Source organism: Zalophus californianus, chromosome 8 (assembly GCF_009762305.2).
Source record: "Zalophus californianus isolate mZalCal1 chromosome 8, mZalCal1.pri.v2, whole genome shotgun sequence".
In the NCBI taxonomy this organism is placed as follows: domain Eukaryota; kingdom Metazoa; phylum Chordata; class Mammalia; order Carnivora; family Otariidae; genus Zalophus; species Zalophus californianus.
In genome coordinates, this window is record NC_045602.1 from 101,481,264 (window position 1) to 101,498,710 (window position 17,447).

The 17,447-nt window shown below is 39.3% G+C and overlaps 1 protein-coding gene across 2 annotated transcripts in view; it reads right to left on the minus strand.

Annotated features, from left to right (window-relative positions):
* Positions 1–17,447, minus strand: part of SPTLC3 (serine palmitoyltransferase long chain base subunit 3) — a 156,459-nt gene that overhangs the window by 84,256 nt on the left and 54,756 nt on the right. For both annotated transcript variants that reach the window (XM_027624271.1, XM_027624272.1), the window contains exons 3-4: positions 13,736–13,890; positions 12,959–13,107 (exon numbers count right to left, since the gene is read on the minus strand). In XM_027624271.1, the coding sequence (XP_027480072.1) occupies positions 12,959–13,107; positions 13,736–13,890 (304 nt within the window). The remainder of the gene's footprint in view (positions 1–12,958; positions 13,108–13,735; positions 13,891–17,447) is intronic.

The following is a 17,447-nucleotide window of genomic DNA, read 5'->3' on the forward strand; positions in this document are numbered from 1 at the left end:
GTGCACATCAAAGGAGCTACAGCTTGACGATCTTAGCAGGGCCCTAACCAAGGAATGCATACAAGTGCATTTTGTATTTGAATTGTTGAGGTCGTTTTACTCTGTTCATTTGTTCATTCATTCATCACTTCCCTTATTCATTCAGTTTCCATTTTACTTATGTAGTTATTTCTGGTGGTGGTTCTTATTTTTTGTATTTCAATCTCAAATGCATTTGCAATTTAGACAAAAGGAATTTACTGAGATATAATATGTGAGGTAGGGATCTAACTTATTTCCTTCTGTGATCAGCTGGTTATCATAATACTAAATATGACATAATTGGTCCTTTTCCAACTGATTTCAAAATTGTTCTTGTTGTATACTAATGAGTATTCCAAGTTGTGTCTGTCTCTAGACTTCCATTTAGACAACCCACTCCTTCTCCCCATTTATTAATGTCATTGGGATGGTGTTCAATTCACATATTCATTTGGAGAAGTACTGATAGAAATATAACACCAGGTCATTCCCTTCTAGGATTTGCTATCTCGATTTTTTCGAGTTTTCTCTTAAGTCTTTTATGAAAGTTTTAGTTTTCTTCAAATAGTTTCTAGGTATCTTCAACAGAATTCCCTAGGTGTTTGTTAGTTTTGTTCGTATTTATTAATAATATAATTTCTCCAGGGGCGCCTGGGTGGCTCAGTCATTAAGCATCTGCCTTCAGCTCAGGTCACGATCCCAGGGTCCTGGGATCGAGCCCTGCGTCGGGCTCCCTGCTCAGCAGGAAGCCTGCTTCTCCCTCTCCCACTCCCCCTGCTTGTGTTCCCTCTCTCACTGTGTCTCTCTCTGTCAAATAAATAAATAAAATCTTTAAAATAAAATAATTTCTCTAATATATCTTCTGATTGCTAATTACTGACTTTACTATATGAATTTTAAAAGTTGCTAAGTCAAGCAGAGAAAGTCAATTATCATATGGTTTCACTTATTTGTGGAACATAAGGAATAGCATGGAGGACATTAGGAGAAGGAAGGGACAAATGAAGGGGGGGAATCAGAGGGGGAGATGAACCATGAGAGACTATGGACTCTGAGAAACAAACAGGGTTTTAGAGGGGAGGTAGGTGGGGGGGGATGGGTTAACCCGGTGATGGGTATTAAGGAGGGCACGTACTGCTGGAGTTCTGGGTGTTATATGGAAACAATGAATTGTGGATCACTGCATCAAAAACTAATGATGTATGGAGAGAGGAAAGATGGCAGAGGAGTAGGGGACCCTATTTCAACTGGTCCCTGGAATTGAGCTGGATATCTACCAGACCACTTTGAGCACCCACGAAATCATCCTGATATGTAAGAAGATCTGGATTTCTACAAACAGAATATTGTGGGTGGTTGGTTTTGAGGTATGAAGCAGGGAGCCCTGATTCCGCTGGCAGATATCGGAGGATAAACGGCAGCGGGAGGGAGGCTGGCTGTGGGGAATCCTACACTGCCGGTGAGTGACAGCCTCACGCGCTGGGGACAGGGCACAGACTCACAGACCAGTAGCGGCGGGGAAAGGACTTTAGGGCAGCCCCCAAGGCGGAAACCCAGAGCAGCAGGGTCGTGCCTGCAAACTGGGAGTGGCTGGTGGTTTTAGAAGCACAAAGGGCAGAGACATGCCCCGACCTGGAGGCAGGACTGGGGGCACTGCGGAGGGGCTCACAACCTAGGATGCTGCAGTTTATAGCAGCATGGACAGAAACAGAGATAGTGTGGCCTGGAGAGCTCACTGAAGAACAGACTACAATCTCTCTGCTCTGAGGCAGGGGGTTGGAAATGGTCTCTTCTGCTCTGACTTGTGGAGGAAACATGGAAAGCTGCCATAGAACAAAAGCCCCCAAAACTGATTCCCACTGAGCCCATCCCCTGCCACAGGGGGGCAGGGCAACTCCAACCAAACAGGGTTGCCTGAGTAACAGCGTGGCAGGCCCCTCCCCCAGAAGACAGCCTGGAAAACAAGAGGCTAGCAACCCTAAGGTCCCTAGAAAACAGGTGCATCTTGCTTGGATTCTGGTCAATAATTTGGACTCTATACATTCCCTCAACGACCCATCAACAGAATGACTAGGAGGAGGAGCCCCCAAAATAGAAAAGACTGAGAGATTATGACTTAGGCTGCAGATTTACAAATGGTTGCAGATATAACCAAGATGTCTGAGATGGAATTCAGGCTAGCAATTGTGAAGACAATAGCTAGAATGGAGAAATCAATTAATGGCAACTTAGAGTCTCTAAGGGCAGAAATGAAAGCTGAATTGGAAGAACTTAAAAATGCTATCAATGAGGTCCAATCCAAACTAGATAATCTAACAGCTAGGGTAAGTGAGGCAGAAGAACGAATAAGTGACCTGGAAGACAATATAAGAGATAAAAAGGGAAAAGAGGAGGCCAGGGAAAAACAACTCAGAATCCATGAAAATAGAATCAGAGAAATAAGTGACACCATGAAGCATTCCAATGTCAGAATAATTGGAATCCCAGAGGGAGTGGAGAGAGAGGGTGCACTAGAAGATATATTTGAGCAAATCGTAGCTGAGAACTTCCCTAATCTGGGGAATAAAATAAACATTCACGTCCTAGAGGCAGAGAGGACCCCTCCCAAGATCAAGGAAAACAGGCCAACACTCTGGCATGTAATAGTAAAACTTGCAAATCTTAGAACCAAGGAAACCATCCTAAGGGCAGTTAGGGGGAAGAGATTCCTTATGTACAGAGGGAGGAACATCAGAATAATGTCAGACCTATCCACAGAGACCTGACAAGCCAGAAAGGCCTGGCAAGACATATTCAGGGTACTAAATGAGAAGAACATGCAGCCACGAATACTTTATCTGGCAAAGCTGTCTTTTAGAATGGATGGAGAGATGCAGAGCTTCCACGACCGGCAGAAACTGAAAGAATATGTGACCACTAAGCTGGCCTGCAAGAAATATTAAGGGGGTTCTATAAAAGGAGAAAGACCCCAAGAGTGATATACAACAGAAATTTACAGGGACGTCCAATGTATAAAAACAACGTCTTCACAGGCAACATGATGACAATTAATTCATATCTTTCAATAATCACCCGCAACGTGAATGGCCTAAATGCTCCCATAAAACGGCACAGGGTTGCAGATTGGATAAAAAGATAGGACCCATCCCTATGCTGCCTACAAGAGACTCATTTTGAACCTACAGATACATCCAGACTGAAAGTGAAGGGATGGAGATCCATCTTCCATGCCAGCGGACCTCAAAAGAAAGCTTGGGTAGCAATTCTTATATCAGGCAAATTAGATTTTAAACTAAAGTCTGTAATTAGAGACACAGAAAGACACTATATCATTCTTAAAGGGTCTATCCAACAAGAAGATCTAACCATTGTAAATATCTATGCCCCCAACAACAGGAGCAGCCATCTACATAAGCCAACTGTTAACCAAAATAAGGAATCATATTGATAACAATACGTTAATTGTAGAAAACCTCAATACTCCACTCTCAGCAACGGACAGATCATCTAAGCAGAAAATCAACAAGGAACAAGAGCTTTGAATGATACACTGGACCAGATGGACCTCATAGATATATACAGAACATTCCACCCTAAAACAACAGAGTACTCATTCTTTTTGAGCGCACATGGAACTTTCTCCAGAATAGACCTCATACTGGGTCACAAATCAGGTCTCAACCGATACCAAAAGATTGAGATTATTTTCTGCATGTTCTCAGACCACAATGCTTTAAAACTGGAACTCAATCACAAGAAAAAATTTGGCAGAAATTCAAACACTTGGAAGCTAAAGACCACTCTGCTTAAGAATGTTTGGGTCAATGAGGAAATCAAAGAAAAACTTAAACAATTCATGGAAATCAATGAGAATGAAAACACATCGGTCCAAAACCTATGGGATACTGCAAAGGCAGTCCTAAGGGGGAAATACATAGCCATCCAAGCCTCACTCAAACAAATAGAAAAATCCCGAATTCACCAACTAACTCTACACCTTAAATAACTAGAGAAAAAGCAACAAATGATGCCTAAGCCATGCATTAGAAGAGAAATAATTAAAATTAGAGCAGAGATCAATGAATTAGAAACCAGAAACACAGTAGATCAGATCAACAAAACTAGAAGTTGGTTCTTTGAAAGAATTAATAAGATCAATAAACCACTGGTCAGACTTATCCAAAAGAAAAGAGAAAGGACCCAAAATAATAAAATTATGAATGAAAGGGGAGAGATCACGACTAACACCAAGGAAATAGAAACAATTATTAGAAATTATTATCAACAAATATATGCCAATAAACTGAACAATCTGGATGAAATGGAGGCCTTCCTGGAAACCTATAAGTTGCCAAGACTGAAACAGGAAGAAATTGACAACCTGAATAGGCCAATAACCAGTAACGAGATTGAAGCAGTGATCAAAAACCTCCCAAAAAACAAGAGTCCAGTGCCTGATGGATTCCCCAGGGAATTCTACCAAACATTCAAAGAAGAAATAATACCTATTCTACTGAAGCTTTTTCAAAAATAGAAACAGAAGGAAAACTTCCAAACTCATTTTATGAGGCCAGCATTACCTTAATCCCCAAACCAGGCAAAGACCCCATCAAAAAAGAGAATTTCAGACTGATATCCCTGATGAATATGGATTCCAAAGTCCTAGCTAATAGGATCCAACAATACATTAAAAGAATCATCCACCACGACCAAGTGGGATTTATCCCCGGGAGGCAAGGGTGGTTCAACATTTGCAAATCAATCAATGTGATAGAACACATTAATAAGAGGAGGGAGAAGAACCATATGGTCCTCTCAGTTGATGCAGAAAAAGCATTTGACAAAATACAACATCCTTTCCTGATTAAAACTCTTCGGAGTATAGGGATAGAGGGAACATTCCTCAAGTTCATAAAACCCATCTATGAAAAACCCACGGCGAATATCATCCTCAATGGGGAAAAGCTGAAAGCCTTTCCCTTAAGATCAGGAACATGTCAAGGATGCCCACTCTTGCCACTATTGTTCAACATAGTACTAGAAGTCCTAGCAACAGCAATCAGAAAACAAAAAGAAATAAAAGGTATTCAAATTGGCAAAGAAGAAGTCAAACTCTCTCTTTTCGTAGATGACATGTGGAAAACCCAAAAGACTGCACCCCCAAATTACTAGAACTCATACAGCAATTCAGTAATGTGGCAGGATACAAAATCAGTGCACAGAAATCAGTTGCTTTCTTATACACTAACAACGCAACTGTAGAAAGAGAAATTAGAGAAATGATTCCATTTACAATAGCACGAAAAACCATAAGATACCTCGGAATAAACCTAACCAAAGAGGTAAAGGATCTATACTCTAGGAACTACAGAACACTCATGCAACAAATTGAAGAAGACACAAAAAGATGGAAAAATATTCCATGCTCAGGGATCGGAAGAATAAACATTGTTAAAATGTCTATGCTACCCAGAGCAATCTATACCTTCAATGCCATCCCGATCAAAATTCCAATGACATTTTTCAAAGAGCTGGAGCAAACAATCCTAAAATGTGTATGGAATCAGAAAAGACTCCAAATTGCCAAGGAAATGTTGAAAAAGAAAAACAAAGCCAGGGGCATCACATTGCCCGATTTCAAGCTATATTACAAAGCTGTGATCACCAAGACAGCATGGTACTGGCCCAAAAACAGACATATAGACCAATGGAACAGAATAGACAACCCAGATATGGACCCTCAACTCTATGGTCAAATAATCTTTGACAAAGCAGGAAAAAACATGCAATGGAAAAAAGTCTCTTCAATAAATGCTGCTGGGAAAATTGGACAGCCACATGCAGAAGAATGAAACTCGACCATTCTCTAACACCATGCACAAAGATAAACTCAAAATGGATGAAAGACCTCAATGTGAGACAGGAATCCATCAAAATCCTAGAGGAGAACATAGGCAGTAACCTCTTTGACATTGGCCACAGCAACTTCTTTCAAGGTCCATCTCCAAAAGCTAGTGAAACAAAAGTAAAAATGAACTTTTGGGACTTTATCAAGATAAAAAGCTTCTGCACAGCAAAGGAAACAGTCAACAAAACAAAGAGGCAACCCACAGAATGGGAGAAGATATTTGCAAATGACACTACTGATAAAGGGCTGGTATCCAAGATCTATAAAGAATTTCTCGAACTCAACACCCAAAAAACAAATAACCAAGTCAAAAAATGGGCAGAAGATATGAAAAGACACTTCTCTGAAGAAGACATACAAATGGCTAACAGACACATGAAAAGATGTTCATCATCATTAGCCATCAGGGAAATTCAAATCAAAACCACATTGAGATACCACCTTACACCAGTTAGAATGGCAAAAATGGACAGGGAAAGAAACAAGAAATGTTGGGGAGGTTGTGGAGAAAGGGGAACCCTCTTACACTGTTGGTGGGAATGCAAGTTGGTACAGCCACTTTGGAAAACAGTGTGGAGGTTCCTCAAAAATTTAAAAATAGAGCTACCCTATGACCCAGCAATCGCACTCCTGGGCATTTACCTCAAAGACACAGATGTAGTGAAAAAAAGGGCCATATGCACCCCAATGTTCATAGCAGCAATGTCCGCAATAGCCAAACTGTGGAAAGAGCTGAGATGCCCTTCAACAGATGAATGGATAAAGAAGATGTGGTCCATATATACAATGGAATATTACTCAGCCATCAGAAAGGATGAATACCCAACTTTTACATCAACATGGATGGGACTGGAGGAGATTACGCTAAGTGGAATAAGTCAAGCAGAGAAAGTCGATTATCATATGGTTTCACTTATTTGTGGAACATAAGGAATAGCAGGGAGGACATTAGGAGAAGGAAGGGAAAAATGAAGGGGGGAGAGATGAACCATGAGAGACTATGGACTCTGAGAAACAAACAGGGTTTTAGAGGGGATGGGGGTAGGGAGATGGGTTAGCCCAGTGATGGGTATTAAGGAGGGCATGTACTGCATGGAGCACTGGGTGTTCTATGAAAACAATGGATCGTGGATCACTACATCAAAAACTGATGATGTATTGTATGGTGACTAAGATAACATAATACAATTAAAAAAACTAATTATATATTGTATGGTGACTAAAATAACATAATAAAATAAAATAAAAAATAAAAGTTGGTCTACATGCGGTAGGTCTTTATTGAGTTTTTTATTGGATATTTATTATTTCTAATAAATTTTTGATTATTCAAATATGTAAATTGGAAGAAAGTAGACCCAAACTCTGTTCTTCCTGCTCAGCTCCCTCTCATATGGATGGTGGCCCCATGAAGAGCCCCTGCAGAGGTCTCCTTTGCTCCTCACAGATCACAGTTTGAAAATCAGAGAGGTGAACAATCAGATAATCTACAAATAATGGTTAGTTTACCTCTTATTGTGCCTATACTTCTAATTATGTCACATGGTCATCATTCAATAAATATTTATTGACTTAAAGAATGAAAAATGAAATTATATTGTCTAGGACTTCCATAGGTTATTAAAAACGGTGGATAAACTCATCTTCACCTTTCTTCTGACTTGAAGTGAAAGTTTCTAGTATCTCATCGCAAAATATAGCACAGTCTCTTTTTATTTTTAATTTTTTTATTAACATACAATGTATTATTTGTTTCAGGGGTACAGGTCTGTGATTCATCAGTCTTACATAATTCACAGCGCTCACCATAGTACAGTCTCTTTGTTTGATGTAGGTGTTTTTATTGCATTCTGGAATCTCCTAATTCTTATTTTTATTTTTTTCTAATAAAATTTTTATTAGAATAAAATTTTACAATTTTTTTTATTCTAATAAAATTTTACAAATTTTACAAATTTTATTAAAATTTGTATTAGGAACGGATACTGAATTTTACAAATGCTTTAGTGTCACCTATCAAGATAATCATATGTTTTCTTCTAGGATTATTCAATGTTATGAATTGCCTTATTATTGAGCTAACTATTCTCATAGTTACTGAAATGAACTACTTGATCATGGTATCTTGTTATTTGAGTACACTGTTTGATTTGCAACGTCAATTCCATACATATGTTTTTTCGCTAAGTGCTTGTTTGTCAAATTTTGTTCAGCGGTTGCCAACTCTGGTTGCCGCTCATTGAAATCACCTCTAGTGACTTATTAAAACACAGATGCCTCAGCCCAATAGAAATTATTCTTCTCTAATTAATAAGTTTCTGTTTTTATTTTTTAAAAATTCAATACTTTTGCTTACCTTTTACTCCTTACTGCATGGGTAGCTTAGTTTGCTAGCTTCAATCTTTCGTCTTTAGTAAAGTAAGACTATATATTTTCCTCTGATTACACAACTAGCTGGACCCTATGGTGTTCTCACAGTTGTTAGTTTCTAAATATAATGTAAATGTAATTTCATTTCCCTTTTGATTCAAGAGTCTCTTAGGAAAGGGCTTTAAAACATTCCAGAGATTTTTTTAAAAAGGAATTTTTTCTAATTTTATTATTTATTTTTAGCTTTATTTCACTGTGATCCAAGAATGTGACTTATGTAAATTCCACTTTTTGGAATCTAATGAAGTTTTCTTTGTGGCATAAAATATAGTAAATTTTTGTGAAAATTCACTAGGTATTTAAAAAGATGAGGTATACTGGTAATATGTTTTAAGGCTCTTAATTCAATATATAAATATTAAATGGAAGTCAGTAATTGAATTGTTAGTGTCCTTTATGTTTTATATCTTCCTTTCCTCCTTCACTTCCTCCCTCCTTCCTTCCTCCTCTCCTTCCTTTCTACCCTCCTTCCTTCCTCCCCTCCTTCCTTCTCTCCTTTCTTCCCTCCTTCATTCCTTCTTTCCTTTTTTCCTTTCCTTCCTTCCTTCCTTCCTTCCTCCCTCCCTCCCTCCCTCCCTCCCTCCCTCCCTCCCTTCTTTCCTTTTCAAGGACTGGAAGGTACTTTGTGGTCTCTTATCACTATTTTATTTGTCTTGCTTTTGTTTATAATCAGCCTGTAGAATGTTAAATTGACCCATATGATTTTCAAAGCCTCTCATAATTCATTCTCCTAATTTCCAGGTGTACAGAAAAATAACAGCCATCGATGTCTGCACTGTGTTACTTGATGCATAGAGGATATAGGACTTGAATCTGTCTTCATTATGGGCTCTCCGCATAATTTTTATAAGGTGAGTCTCTTCCTATGTTTAATAACAACTAATAATTTTAAACTAATCTTCTGCTTTCCTTTTTCTTTGCATTTGTACCACACATTTATGTTGTTTGTTTATTTTTTAAAGTTTCAGCTTGTTCTTTATTTTTTTGGCTTAATATGAAAGAAGAACAAGCAATTATGCATTTACTTTGCCTCAGAGCCTGCTGTATTACATTTTTCATTGTCCAACCAACATATTCAGACAAACACCTTCCACATACAGAAAAATTAAATAGTTTTTTTCAGATAAAGAAATTCAGAGACCAAATGTGGAAATACCTTGCATAATGGAGATATTACTGATTATTGTTTTCTGTTAATACTCAGACATCATGAGCAATTCTCAATCCTGGTGCTGAAAACCTAAAAATCCATGTAATTTTAGAATCTGTAAACAGTTATTCAAGTGATTTTCCAGCTAAAAATCTGGAAGCAAGCCACCTTAAAAAGAGGATGTTGAGCAGCAGTCTCTTCAACTTTTGATAAGCTGTTCAGTCTAGAGTTCACTAGTTTACAACGTAATATCACACACAGCAATACTCAAAGATTTCTAATCTTTCACAGCACATTAAGAAAATTATTAGGAAAAACTAGTCTGTAATTACCAAAGATATGACACATGGCACACAATTTGAAGGAGACAGCCCAGATCAAGGAGAATTCTAATAAAAATGCACCCATGAATATAGAGGATAAGAATTAAAAATGTGTCAGGCATTTTAAATGGTTGATTATGACTCCAAATTTCCATTTCACTCTGCCTCATATTTAGGATATCAAAAAAATGTGCCATCCCTTCCATCAGGCTATGGAAAATTAAATTGACCGCGAGACAGTCAAAGCCTCCCTTAATTCTGTATGCCAGTATTTTTTAGTTGTACATGAAAATAACAGCAGCACATCATTCCACATGTTAAAAACAGCATTTGCAATTCTGTACGTATGTGTCTGGAAATGTTTCATTCCTTACAGCTCAGCTGTATTTCAGTCTCAGTCCTAGCATTTGCAGATGCAGACTGGACACACAACTTTACTCTAGAGCTCTTTGTTTGTTGTACTTTTTATTGAATTGATCTCTCTCTTGAGCACTGAGTTCATTTTAGTGGTGGTTGCTGCAGGGAGGCGAGAACCAGGTGTCTGGCTGGGACTTAAATTTCTACTTTTCAGTCTTAGGAATAACTTATATTTACTTGTATTTGTTTGTGATTATAGCTTGTAGCTGAGTTTGGGTTTTTGGCAAAATCTCAGTCCTTTTCTTTCAGTGGGCAAATATGTTCTTCTCACATATTTTTGGCCAAGATACTGTGTGTGGTCTTCTATCCTTTCACTGTGCTTTAAATACTTCCTCTTGATTTCTTTTTTGTTTAATTTCCTATTTTGCAATATGATTTTTGTGTGTTTTTCCCTTCAGAACATTGGAAACTATTTTTAAAAGCTCTGGGAAAGTACTCAAGTGATTAAATGTTCCTAAACTTTTACTTTGGGCTCCTCAAGGAGCATTTTTGGTTGTTAAATTGGTAAGCCTCTATATTCTCAAATTTTCACTGACAATCCACTGGCACTGTTAAACATTTTCTTAAGACTAGATAGCTTATGCTTTCTAAAAGTTATTTGTATTTCTTGAAATAAGTGGCATTCAAAATTATGCTACTAATTCTTATATGCTATGCTAAGGTTACTGCTTATGTTGCACAATACTTTAAAATGCACCCCGTTTACTTCTTTATCTTCTGACTGCTCATATCCATCCTTGTTATCAATTCTTCTGTTTGCTTAAAATTAGTGTGGGTGGCTTCTATTTTGCTCTCTTACTGTTTCCTTGAAAACTGTTAAAATCTTCTTCCTAGAGCTTGAGCCAGAGACTAAGTGAAGCAGGTAAACATTAAAAGTCCAGCCATTCAGAAGGCTGAGGAAGTGGAGAAAGAACCTTGGCTGCAGGCAGTTGAAACTATGATTTTCATCTCTGCCTGGCTTCTCTGGTTCATTGAGTCTGCAGAATCAGGAACTCCTATTCCATATCTGGCTTCCATAGGAAGGAAACCATTGTCTGTATCAGGTTTAGCTTCTGCTGGCTGTGACTGAGGAGGGTTCAACAATCCTGGTGTTGGGTGTCACCAGCACCAGAGGAAATATCCCCAAAGCTTACTGACTCCATGTCTTTTATGACTGGGGGTAGTCTTCCAGTCTCTGCCCCATCCCAAATGGCGTATCATGGGTGACCCAGTTCTGCTAAGTGAAGTAGAACCTTCCTTCTGCATTCTGCTCATATCTGCAGCCCTCCTGCCTCAAAATGAACATAAGTAAGATGCCTTTCTTAAGAAATCTGGTCAACCACTTATAAACTATGGAGCTTTTGCTAAATGTTAACTGAATGTATGTATTAAAAAAGTTACTTTGTTCAACTTAAATTGTTCTTTGTTGCATGGGTTTTTAATGCTCTTTTGTCAACTGGATATCTAAGAGAGGCACATGGCTCATTTTTCATTAATGGTCAATCCCTTTTTAGTAGATTTACCTTGGGTTCTTAGACTGGCCTGAAACTGACATGGTAAACCATGCATATATCATTCTGGGTGGGAAAATGCTGTCTTAGGAGAAGCTAGCTAGACTGGGAGTTAGTATGATTAACAAGCCACTGGGGGGACATCACTTAGTCACTGTGATCCTATTTTTTCCTCTAGAAGATGAAATAACATCGCCTGTGCTGCCTCCTTGAGCAGAGGACTTTTGTGAGGAATAAATGAGATGACATATAAGAAAACACTGTGTCAGGAATAGCAAGACACTCTATAGGAGGAAGCTTGCATCACTCTTTCTCCCTGAGGTGGAGAGGACCAGAAGTTTCCTTCTCACAGATTTCACTCCTTTGAATAAGAGAAAAATGTTTCAGCTAAAAGAGAAACAAATAGGCAGTCTGTTTCACCTTGCCCATTCATTCATCCCCATTCACTCATTCATTCAACATGACAGACAACAAGGCCAATTCAATCCCTCCCTTCATGAAGCTTATGTTTTAGTAGCAGTGATGGGCAATATCCAAATACAAAAGCAAGATCAGTGATGGACATCATTAAGAAAGAGCAAAATCTAAACAAAAAGTTGTTCAATGGATATACATTTCAGTCATGCAAGATAAGTAAGTTCTAGAGATCTGCTGTACAACATTGTGTCTATAATTAATACTGCATTGTGCACTTTAAAAATTCGTTGAAAGGGTAGAGCTCATGTTAAGTGTTCTTACCACAAAAAGCAGGGACACAAAGAAACTTTCCAAGGTGATGGACATGTTTATTACCTTGATTGGGGTGATGGTTTCAGAGTGTATTTATATGTCTAAGCCCATCAAATTGTATAAATTAAGTAAGTACAGGTTTTAACAATATCAATTATACTTCACTAAAACTGTTTAAAGAAAAAGTGTGGGAAGGATCCAGAAAAGGACCAGATGGAAGAGGCACAATAGTTGCTATTTTAAGTAATGTGGTCTAAAGAAAGATCTATTTTTATTTTTTTCTGGAGAATTAAGACCTGTAATTAATAAACTACCTGGCAAGAGCATAACGTTTGGAAATTTCCAAAAAGAACTTCAGACACCTTTCTCATTTTGCAATTTATAACAGCTTTTTGAGGTACACAGTCTAGATACGATCTAGGTTTGAGAAGTTGCCATAAAGAATCTGAGGACCAACTGGACAAAATTTCAAAATGATGAACATACATACCCATTTCATGTCTGGTGCTGGCCACACCTAAGCCATAGTCCTCTAAAACATCCTTTACTGTCCTCATAGATTCATCGTAACTAGCAGCCAGGCCAAGGAAGTTATATGAGCCCATGTTGATGACATCTTTGATGATTCTTCCAGTGAACCTGCAGAGAGAAGACCACAAAGGGCTTTCTCATTTAACATCATCCTAGTGTCCCATAAAAGACTCTTACAAGGAGATCTTGGGTCTGGCCCCAATCATATATTTTCTTTCTCCTTTCTGATGTGAATTGCTGTCAACACAAAATGGTCTGTCTTTGGAAGACAGTAACCCCAAAATGAAGCTGGGCAGAGCATTGGAAAAAGGTATCACAAGCCATGGAGTATTATTTAGCCCTGATTTTCCTTGGGTGCTCACTTCTGTGATACCTGTGTTGTTAAAATTCCAGCAAGAACTTTCTAGGTGAGAAAGAGCCATGATCATCACTGTCTCCTTCAGCAAGAAGCAGGGGGGTATAATTTGTCAATAAGGCTGAAAAGGCTCTTCCTGGCTGGCTCTGTGTATCCTGCACTTTCTGACACAAGCTTTATTTTAATCTAACATAGCCACCCTTGGCAGCTGAATTACCGTGACTTCCTTCACTGGAATTATGAGGGCTTGCAAAGGGCCCAGTAATGGAAGACCAGCAAATTCCATGGTTTGGTGTTCATCATTTCTGTAGTTTGGTGCCCATGCTAGGATTTCCTGGGAAGGATTTCTCTCAACCAAGCCCCTCCAGAAGGCTGCCTCACCTAAATGTCCAGTTGTAGTCATCCGACACCCTCTCCATCACATCGAACTGAGACCCCGGGGCACTGCAGATGGGCCGGTTCCAGTTGTCTCTGATTCTCATGTACAGGTTCCGCGTGTAAAAATTCTCAAAGTTTTGATAAAGCGGCACAAAATCCTGTTACAACAGAGGCAGTAGTTTATCTTTGGTCTCCTGCTTTTTGTATTTTATTTGCAATTGAAGGCTGGAAGAGCCATGCAAATAGTCCACCTGCAAATAGTTTTGGTTCAAGGGCCTATAGGTAAGGGGACATGTGGGTCCACAAAGAACTCTGAGGCCTCCATCCCTAAAGAACTTACATTTTAGTGGAAGGAAGTAAATGTGGCACAGAAAGTTAGCAAAGATAAAGGCAACACAAGATAAGTCCCCAAATGAGTGGTGGACCCAATGAATCCCCACAGGATTCCATCTGAAAAGTAACAATAGATGTGCATGTCAAAGGAGTTTAGCTGGAGAAGAGTGGTTGGATGATAATTGGTCTTAACTTTTTTGAACATGAATATCCCCACTCATGTTTTCAGAAATGTGGATGAACTTGATTTGGACCTATTGGCAAAACTCTTGGCAGTTGGCTGGCTGTCATATAGCCGAGGGCCTAGAAACTGAGTTGATGAACTTGTGGAGGCACCTGGCTTCTCCCACAGTTGAAGTAGCAGTGCTGTTTTGCTGTATAAAATGTAAGCCATGCTTAAGGGGTTTGCAATCCAGCTGAGCCTCAAAGAAAAACATAATCTAACTTTTGGTCATCTAACTCTTAATAGTACAAGGCAGAAAATACAAAACCTTGGTCTAAGCCAAGTACTTTGGGCATTTGCAAGATTAGAATAAGAAGGAGAGTCACATCCTGCTGGAGGAATCAAGGTAGCTCTATGTAGGAGGGGTCTTGAAGCTGGGCACTGAAGGTGGAATGAGATTGCTTTGGGCAGGGATGCTTGGAGAAGGCACTCAGGATGAATGGGTCTGTGCTGGAAGTGTAGGGTGTTTTTGAGGAGAATGAGTAAAAATAATACATAAGGCAGATCTTGTCACTCTGCTCTGATCTATAATGGCTCCCACCCCACTACTATTCCCTGTGGTGTGTTAAGGTGGCAATATCCAGTTGGGCACAGAAAGTGGGACCTTTAAGGGCCTGGATGAAGAACTCACACATTATCCTGGACTCAATAGAGAACCACTGAATAACCAGGAGGGAGCTTTCTTATTCTCCCATCCTTTTTGAGTTCTTCGGTCTCCTTCCTATTATGGAATAGAGCTAATTTCCTGAGGGAACAAGGAGGACCAGGGCCAAGGCTTTGTGGAAGACCTTCTTGTGCCACTGGTTTGGCTTACTCATCTCTTGAGCTGATCCATGCCAGAGGAAAATATATAGAATCTGCAGGCTTTGGTGGCTGGTGGTTGCATCCAAGCCACAGTCTGTTTTGCCACATTGTTAGATTTTCAGTGGCAATGGCATCATTTCTGGGGAGGGAGTTGTGATTATCTATAAAAAAGAATGTTTATAAACACAGGCCCAGCACATAACTGGGGACTATCTGTTGCATGCAAATTTGGAGGATGAAAAGGGCAACTTTACTGGTTACATCTTTTTTTTTTTTTTAAAGATTTTACTTTCTTATCTGAGAGAGGGAGAATGAAAGATAGAGAGCACGAGAGGGAAGAGGGTAAAGGAGAAGCAGACTCCCCGCTGAGCAGGGAGCCCGATGTGGGACTTGATCCCGGGACTCCAGGATCATGACCTGAGCCGAAGGCAGTCACTTAACCAACTGAGCCACCCAGGCGCCCTACTGGTTACATCTTTAAGTTGAAAATTTCATACCAAATGTATTTGTCCTCTAATAGCTAAGTATCCTGATTGAAGTTTTATTAAGATTTAAAGCTACAAAGTTATGATAATTATACCCGTTTATGTTCTAACAGGGAAATGGACATATTTTTGAGAGAAAAGGAGATTGTATAATTTCAGGAAAATCTTTTCCAAACGATTTCTTTTTTTTTTTTCAAACTGTTTACTGACTTATGGATTACTCCATATCCCCAAATGTTATTTGTGTCCTTCTATGTCTAATTTCTTATTCCTTAATTGAAATTACATATAAATTCATACTATCAAGAGAAATAGAGAAGTAGGTCTGTAAGTACTATTTTTAGACTCTGAATGGAATTTTAGTTTTAGATTTTTTTGAGATATCTTACTCAAAATAAAGTTAATAGTTGGTTTAGGAAAACACTTGGCTTTAGGTAGGAAAAACAAAATACTATGTCTACAACATTAAAACAAAATTAATTTTTTAAAAAATTTTATTTATTTCTTTATTTGCTAGACCCTGAGAATGCAGGGAGAATGGCAGAAGGAGAGGGAGAAACAGGTTCCTCACTGAGTAGAGAGCCTGATTCCAGGCTTGATCCCAGGACCTTGGGATCATAACCTGAGCCGAAGGCAGATACTTAACCAACTGAGTCATGCAGGTGCCGCCCCCCCAAATTAATTTCAACATAGAACCACAAGATGCACAGGATACCAGGGCAGGGGGGACATAGACGTTGCAGAGTTCAAGCACCCATTTGACATGTGAGGAAAATCAGACCCAGCAAGGTGAGTGACTTGAACTCTGGCCAGCCTCTGGCTTTGTTCACTTTCCCAGCAGTCATTTCAGAGTGACTTCAGGCTGGCACCTTCCCCACTTGTGCAAGCTTCCCTCCAAAACCCCAGTTAAAACAAAAACCATGACCCACAATATGGAAAGCTAAGGCCAACAGTGTGCCAGACCATGAAGGAATGTCCACTCATCTTTGGGAACTTTGCAGTTACTTGAGGAAACAACCTAGGGCATTTCATCATTGAGCCTCATAAAGATATGCTATCATGGCCTCTTGAGGGAAAGTGAGAAAATATTCCATCTTGCCCAAACTTTCTGGCTCCTGGCTCAGAGATCCAGATTTTCTATCTATGAGGAAATGGGTAGCCAGCTTTTTATTGAGACAAATGCTTTGAGGGCAAGATACAGGGATTCTAACCTATTCTGTGGAATCAGAGAAGACTTTGTAGTAGGGAATGATCTTCATTTCAATATAATTTTTTTTAGTAATTAAGTACCTGAAACTTCTCTATCAAAGGGATAGGCCAGTTCTTTTTTTTTAACCATGCAGAGCCATTTCTTTGTGAGTGGTGTGAGTTCTAACCCAGATCTGAAACACAAGCTCAGCAGTCTATGTGTCCCTGAGAGGGAACTACTTAGAATTCAAGGTCTGGTTTGGGTAAGAATTGCCTTCTTTTGCGGCATTATCCTGCTCTTCTTCTGCACCTGTGATGCTTCCTGCCTCTGCATGGGTGTATTTTCACCCCACCCCATTCCTTTGAGTACCAGTGAGGTTTCTTCAGGAGCAGTCAACACCTTCCAAAGGTCAATGTCCTCTAATCTCAGGTAAGCCTCCCACAGCATTTTTGTTATACCAGAAAATGAAACTGGACTAGATATTGCAAAAACAGGAGCATTGCAAGAGGACATACCTTTATCCATCTGTAGATACAACTTGTCACTTGGCCTACTCACTATCTTTGTTTTTCTTCCTGACACAAATGGCTAGATGTGAGAGTGAAACTTGGGCCATAAGGACAAAATCGTTTTGGCGGGGGAGGGGGATGTAGGAGGGTTGAGCAAAATCTAAAAATGCAG